At 34.6% G+C, this 13,375-nt stretch overlaps 1 protein-coding gene and 1 pseudogene across 1 annotated transcript; both read right to left on the bottom strand.

The window, feature by feature from the left end:
• Positions 1–212: 212 nt before the first annotated feature.
• Positions 213–1,456, bottom strand: LOC111901797 (mitochondrial import receptor subunit TOM7-1-like; annotated as a pseudogene).
• Positions 1,457–2,463: 1,007 nt separating this feature from the next.
• Positions 2,464–5,760, bottom strand: LOC111901628 (monocopper oxidase-like protein SKS1). The gene is made up of 8 exons (XM_023897507.3): positions 5,270–5,760; positions 4,749–4,858; positions 4,396–4,666; positions 4,165–4,300; positions 3,201–3,933; positions 3,027–3,105; positions 2,717–2,919; positions 2,464–2,632 (listed from the first exon to the last, which is right to left on the bottom strand). Exons 1-8 carry the CDS (start codon positions 5,411–5,413, stop codon positions 2,527–2,529), a joined length of 1,782 nt encoding a protein of 593 aa, XP_023753275.1. The 5' UTR covers positions 5,414–5,760; the 3' UTR covers positions 2,464–2,526.
• Positions 5,761–13,375: the final 7,615 nt, after the last annotated feature.

The following is a 13,375-nucleotide window of genomic DNA, read 5'->3' as shown; positions in this document are numbered from 1 at the left end:
AGATTTAATTTTCCAAATCTTCCAACATTCTACATCAGCTTCGGCAATCTAATATTGCCAAATAACAAAAGAAGCTTATAATTTCCCAAATACAATACAGAAAAATAACATAAAAAGCTTATAAAATTTCAATAAAAAAAACCAACATGTTTTTGCTTAACACAAGGCAATCTACCATATATGTTGTTGCAATACATGTAAGCATATATGAATAAAGACTAAATATAGCAAATTAACTCATACCAATCATAATGATTCGTAACAGAAATAGAGAACTATATAACTACATATCAAACGATTCAATTAGCCACGCCTAGCAAATACACAAACAAACAAAATCCCTAACTTATATCTAGATATAGATTCGACATGATTTAGAATGAAATTCGACGAATAGACAAGGATTATTACGATTCAAACCGGGTTGAGGAGCTGAGAGATTGATGGTTTGGGCTCTGAGTTCATGTCGATGATGATGACCAAGGGTATAAATCTGTAATGAGTGATGAGTGATGACTTTAGCTTTCTTCATCATCCATGTACTCCATTCCTTCGAGAGCTTCGATGTTGATTTATCATCTGATGGGTTGATGGCTTTGATCCTCTCGATGATTTGCCCTTTGCCTTCAAAACCACCTTCGATGAACTATAACTTAAAAGTTCAATGAACTAATATGTCATTTCCCCTCTTTTAATAATGGTCATTATTTAAAATATCATCTATTGTTTTCAAGATAACATAATATTTTTTAAATTTTATGATTTTATAACTACTATTACTTTTAATTAATTAAAGAATACTTGTTTTGAAAAAAATATATATATCATTATAATAAATAAAAAAATAAAAACACTTTTTTCAGTTTTTTGTTAATTTGGGATTTCAATTAAAAAAAATAGCTTTTAGCATAAACAAATAAGTTTTAACATTTTGATTTATATTTATTTATCATCATATTTAACATTAAATTTTAGTCAATAAACTAAGTATGTATTAGGTTGAAATTTTCAAGAGTTAATATTGGAATTAGAATAATAAAAAATAAAAAATAAATTCATTGCATGATTTTAAAAAAGAAGTATAAGTTATTGAGGTTTTAAATAAATAAATATGGTTGAAATAAATTATCTATTATAATAAATATATAGATAAATAAATAATAGATAGTTAAGTAACATGTTTTGATTGGCGTGCAAAATTAGATCGGATCCCTTTAGCAGTTAATCTTCATCGAAGAGGAATTATCAGTGTGGATACGAATTGCAGCTACTGTGGAGTAATGGAAGAGATTACAGATCACTTGTTATGCGGATGTCGTGTAGCATGTACCATAACGGATTTGGTGTTTAGATGGTGTGGAATCCAACATTCCAGCTTCTCATGTACTTCTAAAGTTCTGGACTTCGTGTACAGTTGGGGAACTTGCCTAAAGAGAAGGAGGATGCTAATCGGCATTTGCTATGACATGCTTTGGTGTATATAGAGAGTTAGTAATGACAACTTGTTATGTGGATGTCCTGCAGCATGTACCATAACGAATTTGGTGTTTAGATGATGTGGAATCCAACATTCCAGCTTCTTGTGTATTTTTGAAGTTCTGGACTTCGTGTACAGTTAGGGAACTTGCCTAAAGAGAAGGAGGATGCTAATCAACATTTGCTATGGCATGCTTTGGTATATATGGAGAGTTTCGGAATGACAAGGTGTTCAACAATATAAAAACAACTCTAGAAAGAGTGGCGGATATCATTAAATCCAATGTATTTATGGTTTAAACGAGAAAAAAAAGGTATATGTAACTTGTTTGATTGGACTATTTGCCCTTTCTCTTGCACTTGAAAAGGCTGTTTTGTTTCTTTTCTTTTCCTGTTTTGTAATTTTTTGAACTATTTGTCCTTTCTCTGCCACTTGAAAGGGCTGTTTTGTTTCTTTTTTTTCTCTTGTTTTGTAATTTTTTTGTTGGGATGTTGCCTAGTGCGTTTGTGGGAGGCTCTCTCTTTATTTTAATATATTTACCGGTTCAAAAAAAAATTAAATCCTATGAATGATAAAAACTAAAATAAACACACAAAAAACAATTAAAAATTATGGAGCTTTCAAATAAATACGTTTGCAGCAAATTGGTATACATTAAAATATACACATAATAAAAAACAAATACCTTGTTTCATAAATAAAAAAATTAAAAAAAAAAAAAAAAAATTACAATTCTTAAAACAATCATATATTTTAATTAAAATGTCAACCCTTCAACCAAATTCAGATAAAACCATGAAGTAAAAAAAAAAAAAAAAAAAAAAAATCTAATTCCTTTAACAAATCCCAAACAACAATGATCCATTTCCTTTCATGCTTTCGTTGCTTTCAGCATACAATGAATATAATAACCCTACACTTTTTTACCAATAAGAACACTTCTGCACCTTAAAAAAAATAAAAAAAAATAAAAAAAAAAAAACTAATTCACCCAAGAGGCAATCTTCCTTTGAACAATTAAACTAAATCCCACCTCTTAGAAACAACCCTCAAATCATCATATAAATAACAACAACAAACACCACTAGAATCTTAGATTTCAGTTTCAGCAATCCTTCTATCCTCAAAGCATCTGAAGCCGATATTCTTTGTGGTCTGAAATCAGAAAAAAAATATTAATAAATCACTGGTTAATCTCAAATCTAAAATACGAAAATGTTTAAAAGGTTATATATATACTTTTGAAAATGAGCAAGAGCACCACAAAACAAGACATTTCCAGGTGGGGGCATTTCGGTCTTTTGACCATCATCTTCAGGGTTTATAATTCGCATATAAGTTTCTTGACCTAAATACCACCGGTCAAGATTCACTGCCCTAAGATTCCACGCTCCAGCATTATCAAGATACACAAGAATCGCCGTCCACCCTCCCGGAAAAACCTATCAAATTCAATATTTTTCATTTACAATTTTTATTTCTTTAAAAAAATAAAAAAATAAATATCCCACAAATTTTTTTTTAAAAAATAAAAAGTAAAAAAATAAACCTGAGTTGTAGAGCGTGCTACTGCATCCCATCTGTTATAAGAACCCCTGCTGTTTTCAGTCCATTCCCCATATGCCATCCTATACATATATACATATAATAATATATTATAAAATACAAAATATTAAAATCCACGTGTCAGTTATTTAAAAAAAAAAGGGAAAAAGAAATATACCCGACGACAAAAAACGAATACCCATCCATATGAAAGCTTTGAACAACAGTATCATTATTTTCCAATACGATTTCCACAAAAGCTTTATACGTAGCATTAATAAGCGATCTATCCATCGTAGGAGGTCTATCCAAGGGCATATTCGGAAAATCAAGTTTATAAGAACCCTTGACTTTATAATTATCCGCAAGCCTCACAGGCGTTTCAGGATTCACAAACGAAATCCCATTAAATGTCGCCCTCTTCTTCCCATTAATCATGACAGGTGGCACGCTTTTCAACACATACACATCCGTCACATTTATCGACCCGTATCGAAAAGACCCTTGCGGGTTTGGGCGGGCCCCACTTGCGGTGTTGTTCATCCTGATGGACATGGCTTGATTTACTGCAAAGGAATTGTCATTTGAATCGTTGGGCGGGTCGGGCAGGGGACCAGCTGCCCGGGATTTGGAATTTGAGTAGTGCAAAATAGCGACGCCTGTGACCTGATTCCATTCCGATTGGTTTACAAATCTTGCACTTGCGACAACGTAGTAATCACTGGTTCCATTCTGGTCCATTGTAACGAGAAAGGAATAGGATTGGCCTACGTGGATGTCTAAACTTGAATAGTTTTGTTGGGATGTGTAATGTCCTTCTGTTTCTGCTAAAACTAAAGTGTGACTTTGGATTCTGAAATTTAAACAAGTTGAAATTCCAACATTTACCACACGAATTCGGTAAGTTTTCCCTGCAGTAAATGGAAAATGACATTCAGATAATTTACAATTTACAATTTACATTACGAATTTACCCTTAAGAAAGAAATATAGAAATATGAAACATGTACAACATAATAGCAATATGTTATATCCATAATGAAAATGAAAATACATTGTTGTTATAAATAAAATAGTTTTTTATTCTTGAAAGAATCATGAAGATAATGATTATATCAAAAACACAAATTAAGAAAATCAACCTGGATCGACATTAAGTGTCTCATGTTCAATTCCATCTGGAACAGAGGAGTTATATTGAAAAGGTCCTTTGCCATTAATGAGAACTCCATCTGGCATACCGAGTTCTTTTCCAGCATCAAGTGAAGCTCGTAATTCCTTAATTCAAATAAGATAAACCATAGATATGATATTAGATACATAATAAACGCATCACGATTCTTAATAAAGTGTGAAATTGCAAATATAAATACCTTATGGTTTCGAGTATACCAATCACCAATAGTAATGACAATATCCCCATCAGGGGTATTGAATGGCAATGAAATAACTTTTCGGTTTGTGATGATAAATCCACCAAATCCACCCGAAGCTCTTTGAAAATTAATAGATGGAGCATAATAATAGCTTCCGATTTGATCTTTGACTTGAAACTGATAAGTCCAGTTCCATTTAGCAGGAATTGGACAATTGGTGCCAAGAACTCCATCTTGCCAAGAAGTTCTCCTCATTTCTATTCCAGGCCTATTAAATAGGATTTGTTTTGTGAATTTAGATTCAATGAAATGAAACTGTAATTGTATGGATGAAGGTAGGGAAATGATACCATGTAACAAGGAGGCTTTCGTCCAATCTGTTCTTGACATTGACAACTACATTGTAATTTGTTGTAACATTTAGGGTTGGGCCTGGAAACTTTCCATTCACTGCAATCACCTGTAATTTGAGTTTTATACAGAAAGAAATCGAAATGAGAAGTGACAAATATGGCAAAAAGTTATACGATAGAAATTTCAAATGATACAATCTTTGCCTGTTTTCGAAATACACTCAAACAAGATTGATTTGAAAAAGGGTGGAAAAAAGGTGAATAGAAACCAAAAACAAAATAGCAAAAATCCTAAAGGAGGTTTTTACCCTTTTGTGTGTGTGAGCTGGGGGAGGGGAAGTAAAAATCTAAAAATCACTTTAGCTACAATTTCTCCAGTATAATGATCAAAAGAGGGGAATCATTTAGGCATCTCATCGAACACTTGATAACATTCATAAAGCTTATAGCATCTCTAAACAATCAAAAAACCATACTCACAAACACGAAACAGAGCACATGAGAAGAGAGGAACACACCTGTTGAGGAACACCAAGTGGAGAAGCTGTAATATAAGAGAAGTCGAGTTCGAAATTTGCAAACGGGTCAGCAGCTAAACAAAACCCACAAAACAGCAAACCAATGTAGACGAAAGAGTACAAAGTTAAGCCAAACGATGCCATTTTGAGTTGATTTGAAGTCGATTTTCAATGGGTTTTGAGGATTCTTAACATGATCGGAGACAGAGAAGAAAGCGGCTAGTTTCTTATTCAAATGCGTGTTTTGTGTGTTGAAAACACGAGAGCGGCAGAATATCGAATGCGATGCCCTACCAACTCTGCTCACTCATAGTCGCTTCAACCGGCGTGATATATGGGTTTTATAGCCGGTTCCAGGCTAAACCGGTTAATGGCATTTGTAAGATAACTAAAGGGACCCATAAGTATAACTTAATTAACCTACATTTACATAACTTGGTGTAATCAACTCGGGGAAATATGGGGTAATAAAAATAAAAATAATAATAAAAAAAAAAGACAAGAAAAAATAGTCATATTTAAAGAGGTGGCGTTTTATGAAATAGACACATGAGGATGTGACGTTTTAGAAAATAGTCATTAATTTAAAAAAAATCTTTTAAAATAAATATTTATATTCACCGGGTGCGATTCATCTTGACAAAAATTTATCTATATATAATAAGGTTCAACATCATCTCTCTACCATTGGAGAGGGAGGCTTAGGAAAAAAAATTGTGTGGTTGAAATTATCTTCATGCTATTAAGGGGCGGTGTGGATATTAGGGATAAGATTTAGAATCGGAAAATTGGACCGGAACCGAAACCGTTAGAACCAGAATATGTAAAATTGGTCCTGGTTTCTGGTTTAAAGAATGGCTCTATCCAGGTTTCGGGTCCGGGTAAACCGAGTTTAAGAACAAGAACTGTGTTAGGAACTGGAACCGGTTTTAGGGGCCGGAACCGGCTTCTATGAAAAGTTTAAAACATGCTTTTAGACTATAATTTTATCATTTTTAGGCTTATATTCATTAAGTTATAGTATCTCAAAGTCTGGATATCAAAGCTGAAAGTTCTATGTTTTTCAGCTTTTTTCTATTTTGTGATAGTTTTAAAATATACATATCTCATTCGTTTCAAGTTGGATTGACATGAGATTTTTTCCAAAGTGTAGTTTACAGTTTGTACATGATTTTAAACTATAATTTTGTCGTTTTTGGGTTTATATTCATTGACTTATAGTCTCTCAAAATTGGGATATCAAAGTTGGAAATTTTATGTTTTTCAGCTTTCTTTGTATTTTGTGATAGTTTTAAAACATGCATATCTAATTCGTTTGAAATCGGAATAACATGCGGTTTTTTCCAAAATTTAATACAAAGTTTGTACATGATTTTAGACTATAATTTTGTTAGTTTTGGTTTCATGTTCATTGATTTATAGTCTCTCAAAGTCGGATATCAAAGCTGCGATTTTTTTCCAGCTTTATTTTTGTATTCTATGAAATTTTAAAACATACATATTTAATTCGTTTGAGTCAAATTATCATGAGATTTTTTGAAACGTGTTGTTTAGAGTTTGTTCATGATTTTAGACTATAATTTTGTCATTTTTGGTTTAATATTCAATGATTTATAGTTACCCGAAGTTGGGATATCAAAGCTGAAAATTTTCAAAGTTCAACCACTAAGTAATTACCAAAAAATTCCGGTTTTCTCAGGTTTTCCGGTTCTAGACCAACTTTACCTAGTTCCATCCGACCCACTTTGATATTTCCAGGTTTTTCGTTTCTAGACCTACTTTACCCGGTACCTTACCCGAAACCGAACTGGAACCGGTTCCTATATACGGGTCCGGTTTTCGGTCCTACAAAATCCCATTAACCGGTTCCCGGGTTTTCCGGCTCTGGGTCTACCGGTCCGGATTTGGACCCACTCTCATCCCTAGTACATACCGTGGTGAGGTGTCACAAGACTACCATGCCCCCGACGTGTAGTGTATGACATATAAGCATTGGAAGTATTATTGTTTTTTAACACAAACTCGAATTAATATAACTTTCCTTTATACTTTTTGGATCAAAGAATGTTGTCGATGGCCAATAAGGGTAAAAGAGTTTCAAGCACTTCTAATATAAAAAAATTAGGGTAAATTACACCAATCGTCCCTGGTGCATATGTCGAAAAGCACGTTCAGTCCCTATTTTTAAAAATTAACTCGGACCGTCCCTCGTTTGGTTTAAACTTGCACGATTGATCCCTCGTTAATTTAAATCTGCACAATTCATCCTTACCCTCATATAAAATGACTATATTGCCCTTGTTGTTTTATTTTGTATTAATAAGAAAAACAAAAACTAAAATTCAATCCTGTATTTTTACGTTTATTAATTATTTCTAAACACTTAAACCTATCACTCCCACCCCATTTACCAACAAATACCCTAACTCTTCAATCCCTCTCTTCATCGTCCCTCACCTCCCTTTGAAATTAGAATCCGGCCACCGGAGATACAAGGACCATCGGAAACCCGCTTGATCGCCGCCACGGACCACCACCTCACTTTCCTTGCTCTATTCATGTCGGAAATAGCATCACCACTTGTGACTGTTGATTTAACACATCCACCATCGACCTTCTTCCCCCTCTCTCTCTTGATTTTTCTTGTACCAAAATCTCTGGAACATTCCGCTAATCTTCTCCTCTCCAGATACTCAGATTTCTGTTGTTCCGTATACCCAATTCCACTGCTAACAATCACCCCTTTCTCCACCATCTTCTCCTCCATATCCACCATCCAGTACACCACAAACCTCTGTAACTAATTACATACACCAAAATACTATTAACCCTTAATTTCTTCATTCCATCACACACACACACTTCACCTAAAACACCTCACCTCTGTAAGCTCCATCCTTATCGAGTAAGATTTGGTGAAAAACACCAGATCTGGTATGGTGAAATTGTATGTCAGTAGATACCTGCAATATGAATTTCCAATTGAGTTACCTCCGTAGCCATGGATGAGAACGAGGTTTGGTTTGTTCCAGTGGAAGTGGTTTTCCACTCATAGATGGTTGCCCTCCCCTTTTTCTTCTTCTCCGATAAGCTTTCTATTTCCCCACTTTAGATCATCTCGCCTTTCTTCTCCGGTGATATGGGTCCCTCTCTGACCCTTATGACCTAAACAGGTAAAACCTAGTAGCAAGCTGCAGATTTGTTAAGTTGCAGGGTTTTAGGTTTCAAACAATTGAATTTCTATTTTTTTAAGGTTTATTCTTCTTCAAGGGATAACGATCGGTGTTGACGGTGATGTCGGGGATTGGTGTTGGTGGTGATGGTGGAGATGAGACGGAATGAAGAAGAATAAGGGAATACACGAGTTATGAAGGTGCTTAGGTTTAGGGTCCATTTCTTTTTTTAAAGGAAATAAATAATTAATTTTTATAAAAAAAATCAATAAATAAATAATAAATATAAAATAAATCAAAAAATAAATAAATAAGGGTAAAATGGTCTTTTTATATGAGGAGGGATTAAGCTTGCAAGAAAAAACACACTGAGGGACGATCCGAGTTAATTTTTGAAAATAGGGACTAAACGTGCTTTTTGGCATATACACGAGGGACGATTGGTGTAATTTACCCAAAAAATTATTTTATTGTTGCAAAAATGATGATGCCATCGTTCCATCCTTAACACATTCCTTGATGATGGCCCGGTTCATAATGACTTTACAGTGATAGCGAAATTTCACCAATAATACACGGTAATATGTTGACTTTTATACAAATGTTAGAGGAAATTAGTAAGAAAGACGTTAAAAAGTAGTATAAGAGGATTGTTATTGTGAGAGTAACGGACATAGGGTGTGGGCTTAGAGTCATAACATGCATTGTATTATTTATCATATGGTATATGTTATTAATTTTTAATAATTCAAACATGTAAATTACTCTTAAAATGATAATCCCCAAAAGACAAGTTTTAGTTTTGTTTGATGGGTTTTAGATTTTTTGTAAGGGATTTTTAATTTGCATATGAATTTTGCTAATATACATATACTTTATAAAATATATAACCATGGTAATTCGATTGAATGCGTAATACCGTCATATTATCGTTAAATATCCCATTTAGTGTGGATAACATTAAAATGGACCAATTTTGACAATATATATGTAGAACATTTAACCCTACATCAAACAAACTTTAGTTTACATTCATAATCTTTAAAATGGATTGATGTTATTATCTCTATTAGCTTATGTTTTGCAATTTGATCTTTATATTTTGGTTTTTATTATTGTATTTGATGTGTGAATATGTGATTATTAGACCCAATAACGCTTACATGCAATTTCATTGATAGGTTGTTATTGAAATGTGTCGCAGGAAAGGATGCACTATTAGACCCGACGAAGTCTAGCCGGGGGGAGGCGAGGGAAGCTTTCCCGTTCATCACGACATCGCACCGGGACTGCGGGAACGATGGTGCGGGAAAGAGGTGGGGGATCCAGATGTCACATTCTCGCTCCGATTCTTATTGGCCGAATTTTTTTACGAAGAGAATGGTTGATTTTTGGGTAAAGTCACCAAAATGATAGTCGTACTATTTAAGATATAAATTTTGGAAAAAAGTACACCAAAATCGAAGTCTATACGAGAGAATTATGATTTTTGCAAAATCATTAAATCATATAAAAATAAGGGCTAAAAATAAAGTCAAAATTAGCAAATGAAGCCTGAAGAAAGGTTGTACTCGTTGGGTGCTACTTGTGGAAAAAAAAGAATGTCAAAAACGGAGTCCGTCCGAACAAGTTATCGAATTTACAAAATCTGTGTTCTACGCGTGATGTGTGCCGAGTGCGCAATGCGCGCTTGTAGAAAGTGAAAACGCAGACCACGGAGAGCCTGATACGTGGCACAAAATGGCTGGGAAGACGTCACCTTAAAATGTGCAACTTGCACCCCATTTGCACGTTGTGCACTCCAAATTTGGCTGTAAATAAAGCTTTAGCCCCTATTCGACATTCAAACCTTTTCAATTCATTTCTCTCGAGTCCCTTCGACTTTTATCCCATTTTCTCTTAGTTTTAGTCTGTGGCGAAGCCCTGCAGTCCCTGAAGTTGTAATAGCTAGTAAGTAGAAACTCTTCTAGTGCAATTTCCAGACTTTTGTCCAAGCTATCTCTGTAAGTTAAGCTACACTCGTATCACTTTCAGTGTAACTTATATTTATAGTCATAGTCGTTATTATAAATCTATAAAATAAAATTTATCAGTAATTCCATTTATAATATTGATTGATCTACTTACGGGAGAGGTGTCTAGAATGGTCACTTCGGCTTGATTGTTGGATTTCAGAAAAACTATTATATCAAAATGGTCCTGCCTCCCAACTCTCATGCCTGGCTGACCTTTACTTGATAGATCTTGATGTAAACATTGGGATTAGTGAGGAATCTAGAATATAATTATTATAGTCGTCCGAATTATGAAACTAGACTAAGATTTAGTGTTATACATTTAGGTCATTGAAAGTGCTAAGGCAAGATTCTACCCAAATTATGGGTCATCCACTTATATCAAGTGAGTGCATAGTTACTTTCATCTTACATATAGATATGAAGTATTTAGATAATTAAATACTATATGTGTTTATATGCAAAAATGAGTATGCGTTAGATGAAATAATAAAATATGATTTTTATATGATTTACTATATATGTATTTTCATATTCTACTCTAATAAATGAAGGTTTTTTTGTCACATGTCATCTTCTCTTTCACTTGGACACATGGCATTTTCTAGAATTTTTAAATTTTCTATTTTCCACTTGTCATTTTATTGTATTTTTCATTTTATTAAATTAAAATTCCATATTTAATATGTAAGGTAATATATATGTAAGGTATTTTTTAGAAAGGGTTTATATATGTAATGTATTTAATACATTAAAACCTCATTAATTATAATAATTCAAAATTTATCTCATTTTTGTTATAAATTCAAAATTTTCAAATTGTTAAAATTTCATATTTAATTTTTTTTAATTAAACCCATGTAATACATGGGTCTCACACCTAGTCTATAATATGATTGGGTAGTAAGGGTTGTGTGAAATAACAAATGAGAGGTTGTGATATGGTTGTGTCAGATAGTGGTTATGATAGGCCAGTGAAAGTCATACGAAATAATAAGCCATGTATGTCATGGCTAACCCAAGTACTTTTGTACTGTCGTGCTTAACTAAAGTACTAGAACAGCAAACCCATGTGCAAATATTTGTGTTTTGTTGACACAATCTGGATCGAGAGGAAACTGCACTCGCAGTTCATACTACTCGCCGAGTAGTTCATGAACTCGGCGAGTTCATGTCATGTTGGATCTGGTATGGTTAATTTTAATTTTTTGGGTTTTATTTGTTGTTGTTTTCTTGATGTTGTTCTGCAGAAATCATGTCCAGAAGAGGCCAGAGCTCTAGAGGAGGGGGTTATGGAGACATTCCATGGCTTGCCTTCCTACAAATTACTTCAAGGTCTTCGCAAGCTCGGGCGAAAAAGAGATTGGAGACGCTGAAACAAAAAGAGATTTACCTCCCCAATGCAATTAATTGGGATTGGCTGAGTCAGACTAGGTTGGAAGAGGAATTAACACCATACTTGGTGAAATCTTTTGAAGTGAAAGGAACAACAATAATTTGTGATGGGTGGATGCAACTTTTCAAAATTCAAGAACCCGTATTTAAGGAACTGTGCTGGGAATTCTTTGCTACTATCTCGTTCCGGGGTGGTAGTGACTACTATAGCTCCAATGTTATCACTTTTTGCCTTGGAGGGGAGCTGCGCCAGTGCAGCATAGCTGAACTTGCTTGGAGGGTAGGTCTTTATGATCAAAACGTCATTATGTCAGAGGACTTTGAAACCTTTTTGGAGCAATGTCATAAGGATCTTCCCAAGGAAGTCGTTGCCTCTACTTGGTGGAATAGTATTGCAAATCATGTTTATATTCCCTCTTCTGCTCAGGAAGGCCATATCCGTTCTCCGATCCATCGTCTCATCCACCGCCTCATTGCTAGCACCATCAACATGAGGAAGGATGATGACAAAGTCCCTACTCTCGATATTTTCTACTTATGGAGCATAATCACCCTGGAAGTTTTTTGTAACTTGCCTTAATGTTTGGCAAAAGTATCTTGCGAATGGAGCGGTGAAGGAAAAGATTACCTCCAAAATTAATGGGGGAATGTTTGTTACAAGACTAGCAAGATCGTATGGGGTTTTGGATATGCAAGAGGCAAGGGCATTAACAGTGATTTCTCCTCCTCCATTTAACACTACATTATTCCGGAGGGCAAGGATTATAGAGAAGTTTGGGGATTCATTTTCAATTCCAATTGAAGACGAGGTGATTGTTTCCGAGGAGGCGGGAAAACGAGTTAGGCATAGGAGGGAACGGGCCCGAGAAGACCCATCGGTTATCCCGGTGGAAGACGAGAATGAGGGGTGGAATAATGTGGAGTATAGGAGGTATTTGGATGATATTGGCCAAGGTGTTAACTATAATAATGAGTCATTCACCTATCTCTTTCAACAAATGAACATTGCTCCAAGGCCTGGGCCCGGATATCCATACATAATGAGTTGGGAGGAGCGTACGCAAAGGAGGAACAACCAAGCAAGTAGAAGTGGAGCAGGAGGAGAGGACATGGAAGAAGAAGCTTGAAATTTGTTTTTATTTGGATGTTTTTATTTTTATTTTGTTTTGTTTGATGTTTGAACTTTGATGTACCTGAATATTAATTAGGATCTTGTTTGTTTTCTTTCACTTGTGGTTGTTTGTTTTTCAGGTTTGAAGATTAGGATGCATTTAGGAGTCTCATTGGTCAAGGCTAAAGTGAGGGTTGGTTTAGATGAGAATGTGAAATGTTACATTTAAGGTTGAGTCCGTTAGGAATAAGAGTGACAAAATACGTTATTACTGAAGAAAATAAAAGAAGAGTCACTGAAGTGTCCTGTTTCAGCACCTCAGCCAAGGATAAACAATAGAAAAATTAATTTTCGACTCAGCATCCTACTCGCCGAGTGCACCTACGGTACTCGTCGAGTTTATGTGCAATTC

The sequence above is a fragment of the Lactuca sativa genome, chromosome 9 (assembly GCF_002870075.4).
Source record: "Lactuca sativa cultivar Salinas chromosome 9, Lsat_Salinas_v11, whole genome shotgun sequence".
NCBI lineage: Eukaryota > Viridiplantae > Streptophyta > Magnoliopsida > Asterales > Asteraceae > Lactuca > Lactuca sativa.
The sequence above is the reverse complement of the archived record's forward strand: the minus strand, read 5'-3'. Positions and strand labels throughout refer to the sequence as shown.

Excerpts from the sequence above, each read along its gene's own strand:
- LOC111901628 (XM_023897507.3), bottom strand. The coding sequence starts at position 5,413 with ATGGCATCGTTTGGCTTAACTTTGTACTCTTTCGTCTACATTGGTTTG. Across the intron at positions 4,859-5,269 it reads CACTTGGTGTTCCTCAACAG|GTGATTGCAGTGAATGGAAA; the intron begins GTGTGTTCCTCT and ends CTCAAATTACAG. Across the intron at positions 4,667-4,748 it reads GAAAGCCTCCTTGTTACATG|GCCTGGAATAGAAATGAGGA; the intron begins GTATCATTTCCC and ends CCTATTTAATAG.